The 24,569-nt window shown below is 40.9% G+C and overlaps 1 protein-coding gene across 2 annotated transcripts in view; it reads left to right on the top strand.

Annotated features, from left to right (window-relative positions):
* The window catches only part of EPB41L3 (erythrocyte membrane protein band 4.1 like 3), a 68,334-nt gene extending 46,769 nt beyond the window's left edge, over positions 1–21,565 (top strand). Inside the window, exons 12-22 of one of the 2 annotated variants that reach the window (XM_074146107.1) lie at positions 39–605; positions 4,748–4,801; positions 6,582–6,617; positions 7,326–7,517; positions 13,363–13,485; positions 14,010–14,399; positions 15,479–15,610; positions 16,054–16,152; positions 17,244–17,324; positions 17,589–17,705; positions 18,967–21,565. In XM_074146107.1, coding sequence (XP_074002208.1) covers positions 39–605; positions 4,748–4,801; positions 6,582–6,617; positions 7,326–7,517; positions 13,363–13,485; positions 14,010–14,399; positions 15,479–15,610; positions 16,054–16,152; positions 17,244–17,324; positions 17,589–17,699 — 1,785 coding nt within the window. In that variant the 3' untranslated portion in view covers positions 17,700–17,705; positions 18,967–21,565. The remainder of the gene's footprint in view (positions 1–38; positions 606–4,747; positions 4,802–6,581; positions 6,618–7,325; positions 7,518–13,362; positions 13,486–14,009; positions 14,400–15,478; positions 15,611–16,053; positions 16,153–17,243; positions 17,325–17,588; positions 17,706–18,966) is intronic. The other variant, XM_074146108.1, reaches the window with a different exon arrangement.
* The last annotated feature ends 3,004 nt before the right edge of the window (positions 21,566–24,569 follow it).

Below are 24,569 nucleotides of genomic sequence, written 5' to 3'. Positions count from 1 at the left end.
CTTTTGCGCCTTGTTTGCTGCTCCTTCTCTGTCACCAGCCATCTTTGCTTGGCACTGACTCCCGCCACCCCTCGCCATCCTCGCAGCCTGGCCCCCATGCATCTTCAGCAAAGCTTCGCAGGAGATGCAAGGAGAGCGCTCGAACAAAGTCCTTAGGTTGTGAGGCGCCCAAAGAGAGCGCTCCAAAGCACGGCGAGCCGGAGCCGGACTCCGACAGAAAGGGGCGAGTTTGCTCCGCAGAGCAAGACATGGCTTTCGGCTATAAGCAAAAAGCCGGCAAAGGCGGAACGCTGTTTTCCTTCTCCTTGCAACTTCCAGAGTCATTTCCTTCCCTCCTGGATGACGACGGCTACCTGTCGCTCCCTAACCTCTCCGAAACCAACCTCCTGCCTGCCAGCGTGCAGCACTACCTTCCCATCCGCTCCCCCTCCCTGGTGCCTTGCTTCCTCTTCATTTTTTTCTTTCTGCTCTCTGCCTCTTTCTCAGTGCCATACGCCCTCACTCTCTCCTTTCCTCTGGCTATGTGCCTCTGCTACCTGGAGCCCAAGGCGGCCTCCTTGAGTGCCTCACTTGCCAATGACCTGAGTGACAGTTCAGAGGAAGAGGTGTGTACCTCGGCATCGAACACACTCTTTTTCGTGTTCAGTGCTTCAGTCCTAACCAGTGTTAGATTGCTGCAATAGTGGTCCTACTTTCAGAGCCTCATTTCTGTCTGTGCTGATATGTTAGAAGGGTTGGGCTTGGTTTGGGTTTTTTTTTTTTGGTTTGGGGGTTGGGTTTGGGTTTTTTTTCTTTTCTATTTTTTTTCTCATGTTGGGAGTGCAGCGTGGGGCCCAGGGTTAGGCACAACACTGTGTGGAAGTGGCTTGGTTTGAATTGTGTCAGCTGATGCAAAGTGACTTGCACTAAACAAATTGCCACTGCTCAGCTCTGAAGTATTGTATCTGAACCCACTGAGACCTTTTTCTTCACCCTATCAGCTTATGCTAGGCTTAGAATAGTTATCTAAATAGCGGTAATTAAGTACCATTTCCTGCATAATAATATATGCATGCATATATATGTGTATGCATATATATTATATTTATATAAATAGCTAGCCAGTAATTATGGGCACCCTCACAGACTTCAGGATGTTTGAAGTACAGATGGACTCAGCTTTTTGCAAGAGGCTGCGAGCTGTAGCCCGAGCCTAGAAGAGGCTTTCTGGTCCAGTGAAACCTGGATCTGGATTTTCAGCCTTAATCCCATCTCTGCTGCAGATTAAATTGTTTTCCTGTGATTAAATCCAATGTATCGGTGAGAGGTCAGATTGGGACAGCTGTTCTGCAGCTGTTGGGGGAACATGCCGTGTGGGCCGCCTTGCCATTTGCAGTGTTGTATTAGCACTGCCAAAACTGATGCCTTAAACCACTGGGGTTATCACAGGCAGATAAACCAACTGCAGGAGAAGAGTCCACAGTGGTTCTGGAAACTGTGGAGATGATAATATATCCAGAAGAAGGAAAGGAATCTGCTTGTTTAAGTAACAGAGTGACTGGCATCTCAGTTTCTGCTGGTGCCTAGTTATTCTTTGTTGACAGAATAAAATAATGAGTTTGGTTTTTCCTCATTTTTCCTTTTTCCCCGGCATCTTCAAATGCAAAAATATTATTTTCTTTGTATGTAAAAAAAACAAACCAGATTGGGTAATCACAGACCAGTTGGCCATTTGTAAAAAGCCATTTTGGCCACTTTTCGATGCCATTGCAGTAGTTGTCTTCAATAAACCAGCTTGAGCATCTACACATTTGTGTGATCTGCCGCTGTTGGTTTTGTAAGACTTGGTGCAGGATTTCATTTCGTTTTTATGGAAAGCCAAAAGTCACATCAATTTATCTTGTAAAAACATTGTCTTTAGACGCTTTTGGCTCTGTGATGCCTAACAACTAAATAATAATGTGCAATTTCTGCTAAAAGGCATCCAAAATGTTGCTGTCTCATTTTGTGTCCTCATTTTGAGATAGCATTTAGGTCTCAATTTGCATTAGCTCTGCACTTGGATTAATCTAATATCAATAACAGCATTAATACAGTGCCAGCTCCAGAGGCAATAACGAGGCAGTGTTTATGTAATACATTGGTCTGTTCCTCTTTCAGAAATGAGCACTTCTTTTCGTTCGTAAAGTTAGAAACTATTGTGCATAAAAACGTATAAAACAGGCTTTTTAGTGTCGCTCTTTTATAAGGGTGATTACTCTGGCAGTGCTTCCTGGCAGACAACACAGACTTGTGCCTAATCCAGGGGGTATTTCTTGTTCAAAATATTGCATGAAAGTGAGTATGTTTTAAACTCGGGCATGTCTGCATTACATTGGCAAAACAAATCACAGCAATTACAATTGCAAGTTAGAGGAGGTGCAGCCACAGCATCTCAGGAGATAGCTGCCTTCCCTTTCTGCTCCATCCTTCGCCCCCGCCACGAGCACCCCCAGCAGCTGCCTGTCCCTCAGTGCACCACAGCCTATCTCGGAGCTGAGCCCAACCTTTCTTACTCTCCACTCCGCAGGAGACCTGCCTTGCTGAGCCTTAATTCGCCGTTCCCTGCTCTGCAATAACCCTAGATCTTTATTTCAAGTAACTCAGTAATGCTGACTTTGACTCCATGGCTCTTGATTGCCTTATTAGCAGACGTGTGTTGCAATAAAGTGAATTTTATGCCTTATTTAGGATTTCATTGCTGTTATGGTGAAAGAAATAGAAACTTTATTTTCCCCCCCCGGTCACAAAAGATTGCACACAGTGATGCAGAAGGCTACAGCCAGTATCCGGAACCAATCTCACACCTTGCTGAGCTCCGCTCTCCCTTGAGCAGTGCATCTGGAGGCAGCCCGTGCAGTCAGAGGCAGAGTTTCTCTACTTAGATTTCATTAGCTTCTGTGTTTGTACCTTAGCAGCTAATATTTCTATTGATTTTTTTTCTGTAATGTTCCCAATTTCAAGCCCCTAAATGAACCCTATATGCCAGACTCATGTGTTACAGTGCCTTGATACAAATCTTTTAATTCTTTTTAAATTCCTAGATTCGTTCATTCCTTTTCTTTTTAATAGGAATGACAATGCATAGATTTATTTTTTTTTTATATTGTCATACCTTTACAGTTGCCTATAGTGTTATCTGAGATTCTTTCTTAATAAAGAAACAATTTTCTAGCACTTTAATGAAAGCAATTTGACCAGCTAGGTAGACTATTTTGGCATTACGGTTTCATTTTAAAAATTAAAGCGCTCTGTCTACTGTGAGTGGTTATTGCTTGAAAAATTGGAAATAACTTGCATTCATGCACTTATTGAACAGTCCAAAATACCTGCTTATTCTTTTGCCTGTCATGCAAGCAACACAAATTATTCAAAGAAAGGAATGGTAGAGAGAAGAGCAATGGAAAAATATCCAGAAAGCAGTTTTATGAAACAATGCAGTTGTCAGAAAATGACAGAAGATTGGAAATTCAAAGTTAAGACTGATACTCCAACCACCAGTGGGTTGCTTTTTTCTCTTGTTTCATACAGAAGTGATTTGGGGATGAGTTGTATTGTCCCAGCTTTCGATTACCTGCCTGGATTACTCTAGATTATCTAAGGACCACAGAAAATCTCTAATCAAAACCAGAGCTTTCACTGATGTTAAAACCACTTGGATGTGCCAATCTGGGGCAGTAGGGAGCACTTTATTTACTTACTAGTTTTCCATAAGCTTGCATAACATCAAAAGTAGTCGTTTGAACTCTCTTCTCAGCCTGTAGCAAGCTACACTCGACTCTCTATTTATAAAATCTTGACACTTGCATTCTCCACTAAAATGTTTTTCACGGTGCCAAGCATGTAGGGATAGATCAGTCTGTGCAATGCTGTGCTTTGTTTCATTTTTATCACTTGTACCTAGTAAGTGTTTTGGGCTGGAGGGGGTGGTTACTTTTATTTTTCTCCTGCTTTCATCCATATTCTTAAATGGAATGAGAAGTATTTTTGATTCTTTTAATGGCAGTTTTCTTTCTTTTTACTATCATTAACAATATCAGCTTCTCTTTATTGGAACCAAGTGGGATCTGAGCCTTACCATTACTCCACAGACAGACAGTAAATGGGCTGGGGGTATGGTTTTTTCAACTCCTTGGTAATGCAGACAGCCTCATGGTGTATAAATGTGGAGACAAGAACGACTTCTGTACAAATGAGGGGCTGAAAGTCAGGTGACTGTTAAAGTAGCCTTTTTTATTTTTTTAATTATCTTTTCCCCCTCTGGAGAAAAAGTCAAATACCACATTAATCTATGTTGAATAAAACAAAAATTTGATTAATAATTTTCTTTTTAAAAAAAAATTATGGGAGGAAAAGTTTGTTTAGAAAAATATTAGCTTTTTTTTTCCCCAGTTTTTTTTTAAAGCCACCTGGCTTTCTTAAGAAAAAAATCTGCTATTCAAATAACACTTTTCCAGTAATGTTTTGTTTGGCTTATAAATTTGTTCCAGTAAAGCCGTATACTGTGTACAATACGCCTCGAGTCTTCCTCTGAGTCTGTTCTGTTTACTAATATAGCCTTTTTATTTCGCTTCTTTGACTTGTGCGTGGTATGAAAAGCAATGCTAATGCAGTTCGCAGGGATGTTGAATTTAACAGTTCCCCATGTGAGCCGCCTGTACTGATGAGCTGGGTTTATTCTTTATTCCTGCCTTCCTCTTGGGACCCGGTTACTTGTCTAACCAAATAGACTGACAGTGAGCAGACGGATACTGCAGCTGATGGTGAGACCACTGCCACCGAGGTTTGTACAGTCGCCGGCACCCAGTTATGGCAGGGGGAGAGCCTTTTGCCTCGTCTCTTTCCCACCCTGAGTGCCAAACCGCATGTCTCCCATGGCAGTTCAGGATCCCTCTCTGTGCGCGTCTGCATGTGCGAGAGCTTTGCTCGGGGAGTTTTCCCTGCTCCCTGTGGGTTCCTCTTATTTTTGCCTTTGGTTTGGGAACTGCCAGGCCTCTGTGCTGTGCAGATAGCGAGACGGTGGCAGTGTCACCCACCCCAGCGCCGCTCACCGGGGACAGTTGTGCTGGCCCGGTTGTGCACTGGGTTGTTCAGTTCGCTTGTTTGCTCTTACCTGCAGCCTGTGTGAGAGAGAGGGGGGGAGAATTCAGTAAAAAGCAGTTTTCACATTTTCTGAATAAAGGTATTTCCCTATTATAAACACCTAAGGTTTTCCTTGAATGTAATTTCATGTGTCATCTTCACGTATTGCCACTGGTAGTCCAGGTATTGTCTTCAGAGGAGGCACTGTTGTATTTTCTCTGCACTGAGAAGCCTCATATCCACAACACGGTCTACAGACTGTGCGGGCAAATTCAACCCTATGTGACTCCAGTGAAGTGCATATAATGCTTTCATAATGAATATGGTTGCAGCTGCAAACATGAGCTGAATTTGATCTGACATCTAGTAGAAGACAGCGTCTTACCACAACCACTACTGTAGGTTTTCAGGAGGATCTCATTAATATTTCAGACTGTTAAAATTATCGTCGAGGAAGAATTCTCTGTATGACGTGTCAGGGCAATTTGGCCTCGGCTGTAAATGGAATAGATTTGAGCTGAGTTATAAAGTAATCAACAGATAAAGATTTTCCCATGGGTCATTTGACTAATTAGGACTATATGAAAAATTAACGATAAAATAGTGGCACGAGCATTAAAAGAATCCAAATGACTTCAGGCCTTGAGTCATACAGAAAGTAAAGCATAATCCTAAACCCATGACATTTAAAAGGCATGATAATCTCCCCGTCCCCCATCTTTATTTTAGGGAGGAGATTTTGTGAACCTCTGTTTTCCTTCTGGATACCTGATTTTCAAAGCATGTGGTGTACTTGCCACCTGAAACTTCAGCCATCAGAAACGGGGCTGCTTTGGCAGGCCATATTGCATTGCTTTTGGAAATGAGAGCTGAAGTGAATTTGAGCTGAAATGTGTGCAATTCCAAAAGACCACCACCGCAGATAAATCCTGAAAGACAATATACAGACTAAATATGAAATAAAACTATATAAATATGGAAAGGGGCTGAGGTTAGGGAAATAGCATTTTTATCAAATAAAATGTGCTTCATTCTGTAGAAAGTGTTGCGGGTTGTTTACCCATGGTGAGTTAATACAAACCTTTGCCTGTGGCCCAGGAGATGCCATATGTTCAAACTCTGGGATTATGGGCTTCCAAAGAATTTGCTGTTTAGTCCAAAACCAGCCACGATCTTGGTGAGAAGGTCCAACGGCTGCTCTCTAAATGGAGATCTGTGAACATGGAGCGCACCACTGGTATTTATCAAAGGAAAATGTTTAGTACTCCTCCATTCACAATTAACATGTTTGATAAGAGGAGGCTTGCTCTGAGTTAGGAGAACCATACAAAATCAACCAGTGTGTCTACGCCTTCTCCTTAAGCCTTTAACCTAGAGAAAATGTGATTTTAACCTAGCGTGTTCCTCTCACTAGTTTTTGTAAAGCCTTCAGTCATACAAGTGGGTAAGGTGTTGTTTTCCAATCTTTCTCATGCTGGCAGTCGGATCAAGACGAGGACGGAGATCTAAAGGCACAGGTACAGAAACCAAAGGCCCAGATGTTGCTCAAGTATTGGAGGTGTTCACCTCTCTCAGCATGGTATTGTCGGTTCTCTGTGAAGAAATGTGTAGAAACAGCATTTTGTATCCTTTCAATACTGTGTCCCTTACCTTTCCCTTTCTTTTTCACTTCTTTCAGAATAGTCTGATTAAGCGAATACAGGGTGAAAATGTGTATGTCAAACATAGTAATCTTATGTTAGAGGTTGGTATTGGTATATACCAGTGCATGTACGTACATGTGTGTTAGTTTTAGTGGTAACCTGTGAATCTGCACTATGATGCATGAACTGTGTATTCCCACCTGCTAATAAATTAAATAGATACTTTTTTTCTCAGATTATGATGACTCCTCTAACTTGAACTATAAATATATATATGCGTGCGCGTATGTGTGTGTGCGTCCACGCGCATATGTATGTTGGTTTGAAGCCTCTTTATCAGGTGTAAATGATAGCGATACGATTAAGCTCTTTAAGAGTATATTTATACTCACTTGTACGAGATATGCTATGCTGTTATCTCTCAAAATGCCACATTTTCACAGAGTGTTGTGTTAGTGCTGTGCTCCCCGGCTCCCTGAGATGTTACTTCCCTCTTTACTAACCAAGTTGTGTGTTTTGGCTCTAAACTTTGGTTGGCTTAGGATGTATTACAAACTGCTCTATTCTTTTAAAACTGTCCAGGACCTAGACAAAACCCAGGAAGATCTGATGAAACATCAGACCAATATAAGCGAGCTGAAACGCACCTTCTTGGAAACCTCCACAGAAACAACTGTGTCTAATGAGTGGGAGAAGAGGCTTTCCACATCTCCCGTTCGGCTTGCAGCAAGGCAGGAGGAAGCTCCTATGATTGAACCACTAGTGCCTGAAGAGGTCAGCGTGAGCTGAAAGGCTTCATTACGTATTTGTCTATTTGTTTTTACTCATAATAGCTCTCAGTAGATTTAGAGGCCGTTCCCCACTTGCAGGTCCTCCCTTTTTCTCAGGGCTTGGGCTCTAGCAGTAAACATGCAAGGAGGATCGGATACCTTGTGTGTGTGTATATATATGTATAGTTAGAGTATGAAATTCACTGTAAGCCGCGTGGCAGAATTCAGCCTCTCTGAGGGTGCGAAATGCAGGCTTCCTCACAGGTTCGATGAGCTTGAGGAAGTCCAGCCATGCATAAAAGAAACCATGGAGGTGATGGAGAGAAAATTTAAATAACGGTGACTGGTTGGGAGCAGCAGTGTAGCAGGACAGATGGGGGTGTGGTACCAAGCTTGACAAGAAAATACAGAGCAAAGGGCAGAACTCTCTCAGTCTTTGAAGACAGGGTAGAAATAATGATGATAGTTAGATCTGCTTGGCCAGTTCCATAAGGGAACTGATAGTTGCTGCAGTCTCCTGGATACTGTTTTGTTGAAGAACCAATGCAGATTGCTAAGCATGTGCGTTTTCATGCAGTGTGCATGCAGGAAAAGATGTTGCTCACTGTGCAGTCTTGAAGTGTTTGCAAGAAACTTGCCAATTAAAAAGCTGCCTTTTTATTTAGTTTGTGGATAGTTAATGAGACCTAGAGGTAACAATGTAACATTCAGGTTGCCCTAAAATACATAGATCTTCAAAAAAAGCAGAGAGTCTTGGTTTAAATCCAGTGGAGCAAAAAGAAATATGTTTGTGTGGTCTGCATAAAGATTAATCTTTTTATTCTATTGTGGATGGATATCTGGTTTCTGTCTCACAGGAATCATCTTTATGGTTACCACTTGTTTGTAGCATTCTAGACCAATAAATGGTCATAAAATTTGCTTCTGTTCCTCCAGCACAGATATAATGTTGTAAGGAACTCAGCAAAAAATGGCTGGAGAGTATAATTCAGATGAGTCTTCTGCTTTCCCACCTTAGAGGTTGACGTTGCAGACCCACAGCTCTCTGGGGAAGGGAATCCCTGGAGGCACCCAGACAATGCGTGTCAACTTCTTCTCTTAGGGAAAGGGAAATTGCCGAGAAAAAGGCATCTCCTATGCTATACCCATCTAACCTAGTGGCTGATACTGACATCAGACATGCATTAGAGCAGCCATCAAGTTGATTAAAATACCTGAAAAGCAGACTCGGTGCCTAAAGCTTACCTTTTGGAGATAGTGCTGAGGAGTCTTAATGTTGCTCCTACTCAGGGATCATAATAGACCCTACAACCATGTTTGGTTGTAGCTGAAAGTATGGGTTTTCTTTCTTAAAAAAATTCTAAGTGTACTAGACTGAATGCATTTAACATATTAAAGAAGTAAGGAACTGTTAAAAAGGGAGTGGGTGGCTAGCTGAGCCTGAATCAGAGAAATGCAGGTGAAGCAAACTTATAACCACCTCACTTCATTTCATGTCTTTATGACTTCAGAAATATAATAGCAATTTTTAATTAAAACACACAAGCAGTAGCAAAGCATTACACAGTTATGTAGGCTTCACCCTGACGAAACACATCAGAATTTAACCTTCATTTGAAAAGGAAAAGGGCAAGAATATCCTTATCTGGTGCCTCTTCTCCTACTGGAAGAAAAGGACTTGCTCAAAAGCAATGTCCAGTTACTATATCTTATATGCATCCGAGTAAACTATAGCTGTCCCACAGAATCTCATCCAAATGAGGGAGTTTCTCTGGAAAAATGTGAGTAGATTTGAGCAATCAGAGCCTAACTCTGGGGTTAGGCACTAAAGGACCCCTGCTGCAGATAACATCTGTCCATTCTTTCTGGTCCCACTGAGCAGGATGGTTTCAGTTCATGTGTCCTGCTGAGAGAGGATTTTGTTAGGCAAAAAATTAATGTTTAGGTCAAAATCGGCACCTTTATGTCCACTAAGAGTCCACTAAGAAATGCAAAGGCAGTGAGGATAGAGAGCACGTAGAACTGCATTATGTAGTAGCTTCTTCTCGTTCAAAGTTACACGTTTAAGTTAACATATCCACTTAAAAAATGTATTCAGTGCTGTTACCTGTAGCTCTTTAATATAATAACACAAGAGCAGAAGGGAGAATACATCTTTTCAAAATGTGTGCTTTGAGCTTTTGACACCCGTGTGTGTTCTGTCAGTTTGACTTTAAGCCTGTCTAGTCACCAGTTGGTTTCTTACAATAACAGGGGAAATACCTTCTTTTTCTTCAGTTATGAAAAATATACTTTTAAATATTTGCCATAATAGTGGCCAGGTAGCTGCAGAACGTGAAAGCCATCATATTAACAAACTCCTTGACATGGTTTAATCTGACCTGGATTGGATTAAACCAGCACTTTAGAAATAAAGAAGTTATGCATCCCATTGCAGTCAGGTAGATGAGTCGTTTCTCCCTCTCTGTCTCTAGTTTCTAGTTTTGCATCTTTCTTTAAATGTGTACCTTCCTTATATGCCAGTCATAGCACTTCCATTGGCATGTCTAATGAGTAGAAGTGGGTAGAAAGGGTTTGGCAAGAAACCGGCTCTGCTCTGGCCAAATGCAAGAGGTGGCCAGCCCAGAAGCCGGGCTCAAAAGGCTTAGGAAATTGAGCCTTTACCAACATTTAAGACTTACCCAGTTAGTCAAGTTGCGGAGATACTCTTACCATTCTCACAGCATTGGGAAGGCACAGATGGAATAAAAGTGAGGAGGATTTTGGTGTCACACTATAGTGATAATACAACAATGGTTAGCTTCCTGCATAGGAAGAGGACTCTCGTACCTGTAAGGAGAAAAGCATAGCTGAAATCTTTAGAGGACACACCTTCTGCCTGCTTCAGCAGGGAAGGCTGCAAACCCAGGGAAGAGCTAAAGCAAGGGTGAAGGTGGAGGGACCTGCTCTAGGATATTGATGGAAGCCATGGAAGTTGGCACAAGGCACAGTTAAATGAATAATACAAGGTGAAATGAACACAGTGCATCCACGCCCGGGTGTCAATTTACTGTTTTTCCTGCTATGCAAACAATATGCTCTTGTTGGCATTCATCACAAAGAGACACTGATTTCACTTCTTACTGGAAGCCTCTTTGCTGTAAAATTATTCTATTTAATTATGTTTCCTAATTTACCATGCAATTAATAATTTGTAGAGTAGAGAAATATGAGCTGTTGTAAAGTATAGTGGACTTTATACCCTCCATTTACTAAAACCATTTATTCCCCTGACATTAGACCAAAGAAGAAAGAGAAAAATCAGAAAAACTCATATTTTTGCAGAAGGGAGGTACTACATTCCTTGAATTGCAGGTAAAAACAAATAATACTTTCTTGGAATGCAGTCAGATAGGCTGGCAATTATTTATTATTTTATTATCTTTTTTCCTTTCCAAGCCACTGTTTTTTTTAAATTCATAAGTTCCAGAGAGAGATGTAATCTGGGGGCAAAATTCTGAGGAATAAGTCCCCTCTAGAGTTTATGGCTTCCTAATAGAGACTGATTTCTCTGTTAGTTAGAGATCTACTTGCACGGTGCTGTTTGTGGATGTTGTTTGCAGTTGTGCATGCATTTCCAGCATAAGCTTCACTGAGAATGTTATGGTGAACGAGGCACTTCTGTCATTAGAATGAATTTCCTTTGTACTGTCAAGTGAATTCAGATTATGCTGAGTGATGGTGAACTTTGTATTCTTATTGGTTTTTCTATTAGCCGAGTGTGATAGAGAAGAAGCTGCAGGAGGGAGAATCTGCTGGCACTTTGGTTACTTCTCATCAAATCATTATCCAGAAAAGTATCCCATCATCCCTAGAGGTTATTTTTAATTCATTCAATTTTAAACTACCACATTTGCTTAGTTAAATACAGAAGTTACGGTCTTAAGGTCAAATAACTGGGTGTAGATTGCATAGTCAAAGCAAATCACATAGCATATTTACATAAGGAGGAAAAAAGATGCTGCATTAAGTTCAGTATCTTTAGCAGTATGGCATTTACTCGGTTGTACTATTTAATTTAAACAGTGCTGAAGGGGGTTGATGTTATTCTAATGAAAACAAGGAAATTCAGTACAGGCTACATCTGCATATAAATGCATACTATTCTAAAACCTCATCAACAGTGTGTTTGTGACAACTGGGGAACAGTTGAATGGGCTTATTTGCCCTATTTTTGTAATTTGTTTTTGACTGTAACATTATGAACCATTGCGATGTATGATTTTTAACCTCAGGATGATTCCAATTATTGTTTTAAATGATGTGCTAAAATGCTACCCTGCTTCAAATTACTACAGAAATAGTGTGGCAAAAGTAATATTTGTGTCCACATTATATGGGCCTCTACGGGGAGGGAATCTACAAAAGAATCATACTTTACCTAAGGTGATGCTCTTTATTTGTTTGATAGCTGCTCTAAGAGGTACAATGGTAAAAGATATTATATGATTTCAGAAGAGGCAGCATTGATTTCTTAAAAGTCTTCATACTTTAGTGCTCCTGAAGTACAGCTAAACCTTCAGATATTCTAATTTAGCTTTTATATCTCAAATATAGGGCACTGAGGATTGGGTTATTATAGACAAAATACCCTCTGAGGTAGTTGATGGTGAATCGAAAAAAAATCTGGCATACAAAGTAGTGACTGTGAGCAGTAAAACTGCCTTTCCACCTGAGATATTAAAATCCAGTACCGTTCTAATGCAGAGCTTTGAGGACTTGGAAAGTGAAATACAATCCAAAGAGGAGAATAAGCAGAAAATGTTCACCCTAGGAAAGTCCTATGATACCGTATCTGGGAAAATTGTAACCGTGGCAAGTAAAGCTAAAGAGGGTGAGAAAACAGTACAGCCTTCAGTAGAAGCTTTGCAAAAAATGGAAAGGGAAGTGCAAGAACCTGTGAAAATCATTCCGGTAGTGGCTGAGTATGAAATCCTCGAGCCTGTCACTGATGAGAAAGCCAGGCGGGGATCCGACGTGCAGAGCACGAAAAGAAAGCTGTCCGACTCCCTGACACCCATAAAGGAAGCAGAATCTCAGTTGCAAAGTGCTGAAGAGGAGAGTTTGAAAAAGACCCTAAAGATGGACCAGGATTTGCAGTTACATGGTACACTGGGAAGCTTGCAGCTTGGCAAAGCAGAAAAACACCTTGGCAGTGAAGCTGTAAAAGCAGGGGCATTTGCCCGGAGAGATAAGAGCCTGTCTGAGTGGAGATATTCCAGAGAACAGCCATTTACCATTGCTACTGCTCACTATGTTACCGAGTCGTCTGCATCAAAAGTAGTGGTAACAAGTGGCTTTGACTTCATGCCACGGTTTACAAATTAAAGCATGACTTCTTTTAGGCAATCCCCTCACACCACCCTACCTTTTGGTTCTCTTGCTGCCTGGCTTTATGTTGACAGCAGCCAACCCAGCTTATTTTTTTCCCCCTCATACTTTGAATCCGTCCCACGGTCTGAAGCAGATATTCTGTGAGGCTTTCAACCTTTCTGATTTATTTAAAGATCCATGTTACTGAAGTGCAGTATTGCTGCTGTGGCTTGTTAATAAAAGGAAAAAAAAAGGTTTGCTTGAACCAGCAAAATGCCAACGCTAACAACTATGCTTTATAACTATTGCTTACTACAGCTCTTACGAATTTGCTCTGATTTATTTTCCCATTCTTTTCCTGTTTCCAACCTCTCCGTGCCCCTGCAGCCTTCTCTCCCTTTCCTCTGTCTCTGCCTCCGGTTTTGGTAATTAATATGTCTGTGCATGTGGGTCTGCCTTTCTTCTGTGTATGACTCTACATTTCTTTGTCTATTTAGACTAAACAGTCCACCGGTGAAAAAACCTTGGATGGTTCAGACATCTTCAGTTTAATAGAGTCCGCCAGAAAACCGACTGAGTTCATAGGAGGGGTTACTTCTACTTCCCATAGCTGGGTTCAGGTGGCTGTTTGATTCCCTCCATCAGCGTTACAATTGTACACCGATTACTTTTGCTTTTCTTTTGTTTTCCGCTTTTGTGCACAACTCGGAATCTATATAACTAACGCATGTGTTCGTGTGCCTTTTCCTTTGTTACAGTAGACCACAATAGAAACTTCACTGAAAAGAAAAGAAAAACAAAACAAAAAAACAAAACCAGCTTTTCTCTCATTTCACTTTATTTTGGTCATTTTTCAGGGTGCTGTATTTTGCCTTTATGAAACTCACACAAAAATACCAATGAGAAAAACAGTGACGTTTCTCTTCACTTTTAAAAGTTGTGAATCTTGCTTTGTTTTTCATTTCCACTGTTCTAATAGTGTCCTGAGAACGAAAAGACATGCAACGTGAGAGAAATAAATTGGCAAAATGTAATACCCATTTTTTTATTTACGTTCATAGTGCGCTAAGCTGAGGAGCTCTTGCAAGGAGTATTGTCTGCTGCTGATGCTGAGGGTTGGTTTTTTTGATCTCTTTCCCTGCAGAGAATAGACACGACAACATCTGAGGAGGTAACTTCCAGTGAAACGAAGCAAGCCGTTCAGCCGCATCAGGATACGGTGAAGAAGGTTGTACAGGAGACTGTGGTTATGGAGGAGCGACACGGGATGAATGTGCATGCGAGCGGGGATCCTGCTAAAGCGGCTGGACTTGCGCTGGATGCCCAGGCGGAGGCAGCGGAGGCAGTGGCTGCTGGTGCAAAGGGGAAGGAGGGCTCTGCTGGGACTGAGGGGGCGAAGGAGGAAAAAAGGGAGGAGGCTGAGAAAGCCCTCACCAAACTGGAAGGAGTCACTGCTGCTTCGAGTGAGCAGGTGGAGGAGCACGGTACAACAGTCCACCTTTCAGAGTCTTTGGAAAGAAAACCTCACTTTGAGGTAACTTGTTATTAAATCAGTCGTGTCTGTGCCGAATTGTGAATGTAGGCAGTAGTGGACTTAAGTTAATTCCTCTCATGGAAAGAAAGCCAAGTGTACCAAGCTTGTACGATTGCATCTTTGCAGCAGGCAGTTTGTTTCTCCTCTTATTTCCTCCTTGCATGGCACCTTCAAGGCTTGTTGCTGGTTTTTTATTGGCAAAATGCTGTGGCTATTATACCTAAAAGCACCTTTCATGCTACAGAGAAATACTTAATTCGGTGACATTTTATGCAACAGATGAAAAGGGTTCAGCTGGCATTCTCTTTGGGAAAGTCCATCAAGATTGACAAAGTTCATGTGTCCTCAAAGACAGACAGAAAATACATTGTTTTTTCCGTGCCTGGTACAATTGTAAATAAGTTTATTGCATCTTAAACAACCCAGGTTCCTTATCTTAGCCCCATTAGCAGATTTTCAAGAACTGTTATGCCGAGGGGTTAAAAAAAACCCTTATTCTTGCTTTTTTTTCTGAGAGCTGAATGGAAGGCTAAGACTGAATAGAATGTTTCAATCTCTTGTCATTTTAAGAAAACGTAGAATCGCAGAATTGCGATTGATAGCCTAGTTGAGGCTAGGAGAGACCTCAAGAGGTCATCTGCTCCAACTCCCCTGCTCAAGCAGGGACACCAGAGCCAGTTGCCCAGGACCATGTCCAGACAGCATTTGAATATCTCCAAGGATGGAGACTCCACAGCCTCCCTGGGCAACCTGTGCCAGTGCTTAGTCACCCTCACAGTGAAAAAGTGTTTTCTGATGTTCAGAGGGAGCCTCCCGTGTTTCAGGTTGTGCCCATTGTCTCTTGTAGTGTTTAGATCTTTTCTGAAGTTTGTTTTCATGAAATCCAGGGTAGTGCTAAATGTTGCCAGCATTATATACGTGCATGTAGCGCTATAACCAAGAGAATTTTTTCTTCTCTTTTAAATGCAGAGCACTTTTTAGTTGTTCCCCTGCCTTTCCTTAAGCAAAAAACCCAAAATGTTCTGAGAAATCCATAAGCTTTGCTAAATGTTTGAATTCCTTTTTTTTTGTTCATGCAGTCGCCAGTTGTGAAAACTGAGACTATCAGTTTCAGTAGCGTTTCTGCTGGTGGGGAAAACCTTGAAATTTCAACAAAGGAAGTGCCAGTAGTCCATACAGAAACAAAAACCATTACATATGAGTCTTCTCAGGTAAGAAATTCTGCAAAAGCTAGGGTCTAATTTAGCATGCCTTTAGGGAACCCATGTTTCTTCACCCATCTTTAACTGTATGCCCTAATGTAAACTGTTCTAAGCTGGTCAAGTATTAAGTATTAACATGAGGAGGATATATGCAATGCAAATAAAGCTTACCTGAGGGTGACTCTCATGTCCTGGTGTAGGGCCTTTTGAGAACATTGATGAAACTACAGATTCGAAAGCCCCAGCTTCTCATCTGTGTTCCAGAAGCAAAGGAGAGTCTCTGGATGCAGAGAGAAATACTGACACATGATCTCACTCTAACAGCAGTTATTTCCCTACCATTAGATACTCACTTTATTAAAAACTGTAGAAATAGGGAAGTTCAGCCAGTCCAGTTCTTGCCTCCCAGTGCTCAGGAGCATGTTTTTGATGACTGGTTTTCTCTTTCCTAGGTGGATTGCAGTGCTGACTCAGAACCGGGTGTATTGATGAGTGCACAGACTATCACATCTGAAACCACCAGCACTACAACCACTACACATATCACCAAAGTGAGTCCGCAGGAAACAGGGAGCTTTATTTTTCACAGGGCTGTATGTTTTCTTAACTTCAGTTCTATTTTTTATTTTTAAAAGCGGACACGTGCTTATACTCCGGACAAAATCTTGTCTGTTTTGGGTACCTGTCTTCATTCACCTGTCTTTGGCTATACGGGCTTCATTAATGCATCATTCAGGAACTTGGCAAGACTCCTGAGAGTCATAATCCCTTAGGGTACGTCTACGCAAGCACACAATGTGGCTGTGCAGAGACACTTGAGTTACCTACAAATACTGTGTGGAGCTGGAAGCAGCGTAGCCACATTGGCATCATATGGTAGACAGGAAGGAATACTTTGCCTGAGCATGAGGCTCAATTGACATGACTCTACTGCCTTTGAGTCCTGAGCTATTATCCCTGCACAGTGTTGAAAGCACATAGTAAATCTGTATCATGTAGTCATAACAGGACAACTCAGATACCATGGTTGCGTTGCTGGGTGGTACCCTGAGGAACCTGCCCACAGCCAGACAGAAAGCTTATGGCTGCACAGAAGAATGATGTTGGGTTTTCCAAGTTCCAAAATAGCATCTAAATAACTGTTCCTCCCTAAGCAGAACCCCTGTTAGAGCCGTGACAGCTCTCCTGCTGATGATATTCATTGAGGACAGGATTTCATCTTTTTGCAGCAAAATTCACCCTTCAGTAGATGAGCTGTACAAAGGCCTTGCCACCCTGTAGGTCCTTCTGAAGCCTGCAGTTGGACTTCACTAGGTCTTAATATGAGCTGTCTGTATCTTCATTTTTTTCTTCATGGGATGAATTTACCATAAATACCTGCCATTTTTGACATAGAAACAACTCTCCTGACACGTGCGCAGAGTGGTTAGAATCATAAAACTGTCTGTGTCAGAAGGACCTCTGGAGGTCATTTAGTCCATTCAGAGCAGGGCAACTTCAGAGCTGCTCTGGTTGCAGCTCAGGGCTGTGCCCTCTGTGCGTGCTGTTTGAGATAGTTCAGTCCAGTCACATCTGGGTTCTTGCACTGATGAGTTGCAGTACTCCTTAAAGTTACTGACATGCGTTTGTCCCTCCCGTCTAGACTGTGAAAGGAGGCATCTCGGAGACAAGAATCGAAAAACGAATAGTCATCACAGGAGATGCAGATATTGATCATGATCAGGTAAAATCTATAAGCTGCTAAAGGCTACCCTGAAGACTGCCAAAGAGAAAATTTCTAAGCGTTGCTTTAAAAGATACTATTCATGCTGGCGTGCCTTAAATTAAACTGGATTAGTATTTAAATCAGTGATGGTATATTTCATATTTTAATCATTTTCCTCATTTGTAAATTGTGTAATATCTCATGAATCTCTCCACCTTGCTACTGATCATGCATGTTCCACCTCCTTTTTGTTTTTGCCCTTCTGTGGTTTCCTTGGGATAGGCGCTGGCTCAGGCAATTAAAGAAGCCAAAGAGCAGCACCCTGACATGTCAGTGACCAAAGTAGTGGTACATAAAGAGACAGAAATCACACCAGAAGATGGGGAGGATTGACCACAGGTAAGAGGACTAGATGATTTTCCTAGGCGTTTTTTGGGCTGGCATGCTGCAAAGGTTGTTTTCCTACCATAATTCACCTCTAACACTTTGCTTTCTCTCACTGGCATTTGCAAGTTGCATTTGTGCTGGTTATCAGTTCTGGTATTTGAATGCAAACCCCATTCAGCTTTAAATGCCTTTCTTCATTTAGTGGTGCCAGCTGGAGAAAGAGAAACTGCTCGTTTGCTTTTGGTGGCTCTCTGGAAAGTCCTCATTGTCCATGCTTTGATATAGTCTAATTTTCTAATTCTGTAGTAAAAAAAAAAAATAATCTGTTGTCTGCTTTTGTGTCATTTAAGAACAAAAATAATTTGTTCTTAAAGGCATGCATTTTGTTTAAAAATGCCAAGGGAAAAACCTACAGCCGCTTTGTGAATGTCATGTGCAGATATGTTACAAGTTAAGCTTTAATTCCGAACTTGCAAAGATGTGATCCAACTTGGTTTTGATTTTTCTTTTATATCCAGTGAATTAGCGTGTCGGAATTTGGGTGTCTTGGCTTTCTTGTATTTGGAAGAACATTTTATGTTTTAAAGCAGCATTGTTTATCAGGATGAGATGATAATGCAGCTTTTCCTGTGTCAAGCTTTTTTTCAGTAAAGGCATGCTCTCCAAGTGTGGCTGGCTAAAGAGACGTCTTAATATTACTATTTTTATTCTGTGAGCAAAAACATGTCATGCGTACTAACCTGCTATGCAAAAGCCGTTAATGCCAGCACCATTGCACAAATTGCTTTGAATGCTGTATGCAGAATGGGGAAAAAAAAGCTGCTTGTCTGGTTTGTTTAAATCGATAGCAGCATTTTATTCTTAAAACAATATATATTCCCTAGCATTTGGTGTAAGTAACAGAGTATGATGCACAGCACCTTTTGAAGCTGTTTTGCTCTCCTGCTTTTGGATATACAGAACCTAAAGAAAACTGAATTTCAGTGTCTGTTATTTATTTGGAAGATGGAACCAGTCACTGAGGAGTGAGTAGCTGTGATTCTTGTGGTATTCTGCTAGTTGTTTCAGAGACAACGCAATGTGGCTTGCTTAAAAGTCTACTGATGTCACTAATTCTTTCCGTTGGCGTCAGTGGACTTTGGATTTGCGCCAAGTTGCTTATACTGGGATGATGCTGTTTTCAAATAGCTTTTGTTACATGAACAAATTGACAAAACCTCTTTTGCAATAGAGTAGTTGCTTCAAATAATTAACTCGGGTCTCTTTCCTGCAGGAATAACCTAGATTGCACATGAATCCAGACATACACACCAGTAGGAATACGAGAGCCTATACGGAGTCTCAGTTCCAACCTGACTGACTTGTATCTGTCTGTGGAAAATTTCAGTACAGAAGAATCGATCTTGACTGTTAATAAAGAAACTGGCAGAGATACCTTCCCATAGAAAGCGATCTGAATCAGCAGCAGTTAAACAATATTGCATGAAGCAAAGATAAAATTACAGAAAAGCAGCATTTTTAATTTTCTTAAAATGTCTAAGTTTTCAGCTATACCTGCACGTTCATAAACAATATAAACAGTGATCTCATGTAACACATAAACAGTTCATGCCTTTCACAGTTTATGAAAGTCTAAACAAATTAAAATTTGTTAGGTGGCGAGCCTTTTGTTTACAGATATTGTAAATGAAGATTACCCCCAAAATGCTAGAAGCTGTATAGGTCCTGTGTATAATGTTTTACCACACATTAGATGTGCCAATAACACAGTTTATTCAGTAAACAACTTGAATCTTATATTTGTTTCATCTGGTTTTATTACTGCCCGATAAACAATGACGAATCTTTAATCTTATCAAAATATTTAAATGCTTACAAAGTGTGCTTTGTATACCTGACTGAATACCTTATGAGGTAGTAATGATTTTAGTATATTAACTTTAACGATTTTTGTCAGCATTGTTCAGAGTCAGCTTTCAGTCACCCCTCACAGATCCTAACCTTGTAAATTATATGTAGTTATTTTGCAGAAAAAAAAATCTGTATTTTACTTAGTTTGCAGCATTAGAAAATTATTAATCTGAAATAACCGTGATGGTTTTCTATTGATTTCCCTTTTGTTCTCAGAGGAAAAAAAGAAAAAAGAAATATCTGTTTGAGAATCTGGTCAGCATTTACTATTCTAGTTCAGAGTCAAGCCTTAACCTGTACAGAACGTCCACTGAAAACTCGTTAGTGTCCAGCTATAATACCCACTGAAGGGATAGCATCCATTACACTGTCAGCTGCATCACAACACATGGTGAATGTATGTTTCTGCATAGTGAAATAAAAGTGGTAAATGCATCCAAAATCGTATTGTTCTGTGTCTAAAAAGCACCTAGTGTTTTTCAATATTCAAAACGTTGAGTTACTTTTGTAAGACACCACAGGTTTCCCTCAACTGCACAGTAGCCACGTTTTGTCTTCAGCGGCTGACACTGCACCGTGCAGACAGTTGGAGTTAGCGGAGCATCCGAAGGGATGACGGTGTTCACCTTTGGGCAAATGATGTTTGCAGAGGAAAAACGGAGTATTTGGTTCCTTCCGTTTTCTCTAGTTGTGTACTGTTGCATTGAGTCTAAATGAAGGATTTTGTGGTTGCTTAGAAAGTAAAGGCCAGTAGCACTTGATTCAGATCCACTCTCTTTTTGTACTTTTGCTCTGAAACATGGATAAAATTCTCTTCAAAGCTGTACTTACTTATCTGTTCCTTTTTCTTGCTCTTTTGCCACATCCCATTGACGCTCCTCTGGTAGTTCAAGAGAAATTCATAACAATTAATTAATCCTCCTATCTGTATTTCCTTGCAAGATTGAAAGAAATGGGTACAAGCAGACTTTTCAGGACATAAAGGGCCAAATTTGCCCATCATTGTTTACACAGGGCTCCCTCACATTGAAGTCAATGGATTTGGCTTCAGTGGAGAGCAGGATTTGACCCAGTGACTTGTTAATAAATGTTTATTTTCTTAATTTAGAAAGAAAAATAGTATATATAGAGAGAATAACCTGTAGATAATAATTAAAAGAAATATCCGAAGGCTTTTAAAGCTTTGCCCTTAGTCTCTAAAATGTCTTCCTTCCACCAGCCATTCTTCATGCCTTTAATCCAGAGTGCAAACTATGTAACTCCCCCAACCACCATCATTGCTTACCTCTCGCCTAACGACCAACGCAAAGATTACTCTCTGTTGTGATCTTTGACCGACCTCTCCTCCTCCTAGTCCTTCAGACGTGTAGAAGAGCATCTACGTTCTCAGCCCTCTCGGTAGGCTCAGCTCTCTGGTGCTGTCGGTGCCGGGCAGCAGCCAGGGGTGGAGGAGATACTCGCCCTGTGTCTCAGCAGACGACATGCCAGGTTCTCGCTACTGCATCAGGAGTTTAAAAATAGACTCTGAAGCCATATTGATCTTCCCTCAGGTGCCCCTCATGTTGTCAGCTAAGAAACAGCATTGTATTACCTCAGAGAGACGTGAGGCAATTGCACAGCCTTCTCTCCAGAGTTAGCATAATATTTTAGCATGGCTTGAGGAGATTGTGCTTTGGTGATACTGCAAAGTATGTACGCTGTCTAAAGATACTGTATCGTAAGAAGTTAGTCTCCTTGGAAAGGACGCTCACAGCTAAGATACGGCCTAAGCGTATGCAAACTATGAGGAGATGAGAGTGGACAGGCAAAGAGATCTCAGTGCCACTGTTGGCAGTAGACCCTTGTTTGGGGGATGGTTCCTGGAAGTGATAGCTTTGGTTTTTGTTAGAAACTATTTCTTGGGTTGTCTGCCTAATGCTGTGCCACATGAAATAAAGAACACCTGCCTGTTTCTACCAACTATCTTTTGTCTCCGTCTCTTCTCATTTATTGTTGGTCTTTGTCTGGCTTTTCAACATAAAACAGCTTAGAAAACAAACCATCAAACATTGTGTTACTTGAAAGCGCCATTACCAACACACACACCAGTACAGGAGACAGCCTGGCTTGTTACAACTGGAGTCACAGCTTCAGCCCCGTGAGAGCTGGCTGCTCTGCACCATTGAGGTAAGGGACCAGGATGGCCAGGCAGGGCTTTGCACACCAGGCAAGAATGGGCACAGCGAGCAATCACAGCAATTGCAACCAGTACAGATACAGAATTAATACATTGCTTTGGCATTTGTAAGGCCATTTGAAATCACTTAACTTTTATCCCTCTGAAGGTTTTAAGGTTGTCTCATCACAAATGGCAAGTAATGCTGTTCTCTGCTCAAGCATATAAAAAAAAATTAATGGGCTTCTAAATCCAGGTATTAGATCAAAGCAAGGGTTTAACAGCTTAGTCTTATTTCTTCCCAGAGGAGATTTATGCAGCTGGTGAGGTGATGTGGCTCACCTGTACAACAGTTTGTATCTGCTGAAATTATAGTTCCTTATAAATAGTTCTTCATGGCAAATAAATCGGACTGAATCCAGGCTTCAGTTTGGCCAAACACCGTGGCAAATCTTGCTGCAGATTTCTTGCCTTAAGCCAGAATAGTTCTGTCAGTTAAGATCACAAGGCCCATTTACAAGCTTCACCTTTACATCTTCCCTCTTCGCAGGTAATAAGGGTGAGGTAAATGTGTTCCCCTTTTTAATAAAGGAGCAGTAATGGTCCAGGTTCTGCAGAGCTAGGAACCAAACCTTAATTTTTAATCATTTTTCCTAGTCTAGTCTATTAAAAGTTTGTGACCTGCCTGAAGTACAGCTGAGAGAACGCATGATTATTTTTTTTTAATGTTTGTTGGACACACCAGCAGCACATACTATATACCGTTAACTGAGTTGCCCAAACAAAATCCTGCTCAGCCAACCATGTGTTCGACCAAACTGGCTGTCATCATTTTTATATCGTTAGCTACCACACAGTCAGAGACCTTACACAAAAAATCTATTTAATGAGCAAAGTTCAAACTAATACTAAAGGAAACCGCATTTTCATTTTACTTTAGCCATTATAAAGCATTAAGAAGAAAAGTGATGTTTTTCAAGGTAAATATGTCCCAAACTGTAGTTCACTGTTTCAAAAATTAATCTGAGCTCTTTGATACTGTTAACTTTAAGGAAAATCCTTAATTGGGCAATTTCCCATCCCCGAGTCTTAGATCCGTATTCTCCTGAAGTACGTAAAAGAGTAACACTGAGCTAATGAGAAGAGATTAAAAACAATTACTAGAGTCTCTTCTTTCCCTTCCCCTCCACTGCATAAAGGAGCAGATCCTTGTTTTCAAGTATTCTCTGGTGGTATCAAACCTTCTTCAGTTGGCTGTACTGATCTAATCTCTGGATACCTTTGCAATTTCTTTTGTTCTTGAAACCCACTATCTCTAGTTACAGGCTTTCAGTCTTGATGTATTTTATGGCTGCGTGCTCGTGAAATGACACCAAACTCTCCATCAAGTGGAATAAGACCAAAGTCCTCTCAAACGGGATCTGGGGCTGGATGAACATGAAGAAATGCTTTCTATGACAACAGGAACTGAACTAGACCTCCTGAAGTCCTGTGTAGATCCCAAGGTATAGCGGTGGTTTGAGGTACTGTGGATGGACGATGAGTATGGGTGGACTCATGGATGAGTATGAGAAATGCCTACTCAATTGCACGTTTTTTTTTTTTTAAAGACGGAGGAAGTGAAGCACTTTTCTTAAATCTACAGTTTCCAAAGGCTCTATCAGTCTTACATCACAGGTGATGGTTTGCTCTATCTTTTGTCATTAGTGTTATGCCACAGCAGCGAAGAGATTGTCCGTGGTTGCTGTGGGTTCCCTCAGAGCAACACAAAAATACCAGCCTTCCTAATAAAAACTTAGTCATACACGTAAAAATACTGTTATGCATCCTTTAGTTCTGTCTCAAATGGGGATTTTAGTTTAAATAAACAATGAGGAATATTGCTGCTAGTTTTTATATAAAAGTCTTTTCCACAAATTCCTGTATTTATTAAATGAAACTGGATTATTCTATTATCTTGGAAGTACTGTTAGCCCTTGCGCATACTGTAAATTTCTCTGGTTTATGCCACTTGATTCCTCCTCCACCCTTTTTTCTGTCTCCTATTCAGCATCAGTCCTGCTTCTCAGCTGGAACTAATGGCTGCTGTAAAGACTGTTAGGAACAGAATTTTAAAAATCCTTGTTTAAAGGAAAACCAATATGCTCAAACTACGCAAAAATCTCAGTCAACTCTTCCTTCATCTCATGCTCCCAAATGCAGCTATAACCTCCATAAATCAATGACCTCACTCTTGGAGTTGAAATGACCATCACTCACTGTAAGTAAGATTAATGGCCTGTCTTTTAGAATGGCTACAGTGACATAGCGGGGGGAAGAAAAGAAAAAAAGAGTACTGACATTAGAAATTATTTTCATTTTTAAACACATTAGACTTTTATCTGTACAGTGTACCAGGTCTGTTTTCTCCAGAACTTAAATAAGACTCTTTTATTCTTGTTTCTTTATGTCCAGAGTTTGCTAAGAATTTCTTTTCCATTTTATGGACGTATCTTTGCTGTCTGCTTCTGTGGCAAGATGTACCATGGCTCTTGACTTCTGCACACAACCAAAGCTCAGGCAACAATGTCAACTAATCTGAACTGCAAAACACAGTTCCTGGAACGTGTGGAGTTTTGGAGCTGCCTGAGTGGCAACCCACAGGGGTATTTTCCCAAACCAGTCCTGCCTTACAGTGCACATGTTGCTCTTAAGTACTGGGCATGTGTTCTTTGGTGGATAATCCTGAGTGACTGTAGTGCGAAAGATACAATATTAGACAAAACACATTAAAAGTCTCAGGGAAGGGCATATCATAAATCATGCAACAG

Source organism: Numenius arquata, chromosome 4 (genome assembly GCF_964106895.1).
Source record: "Numenius arquata chromosome 4, bNumArq3.hap1.1, whole genome shotgun sequence".
NCBI classification, from domain to species: domain Eukaryota; kingdom Metazoa; phylum Chordata; class Aves; order Charadriiformes; family Scolopacidae; genus Numenius; species Numenius arquata.
The sequence above is the reverse complement of the archived record's forward strand: the minus strand, read 5'-3'. Positions and strand labels throughout refer to the sequence as shown.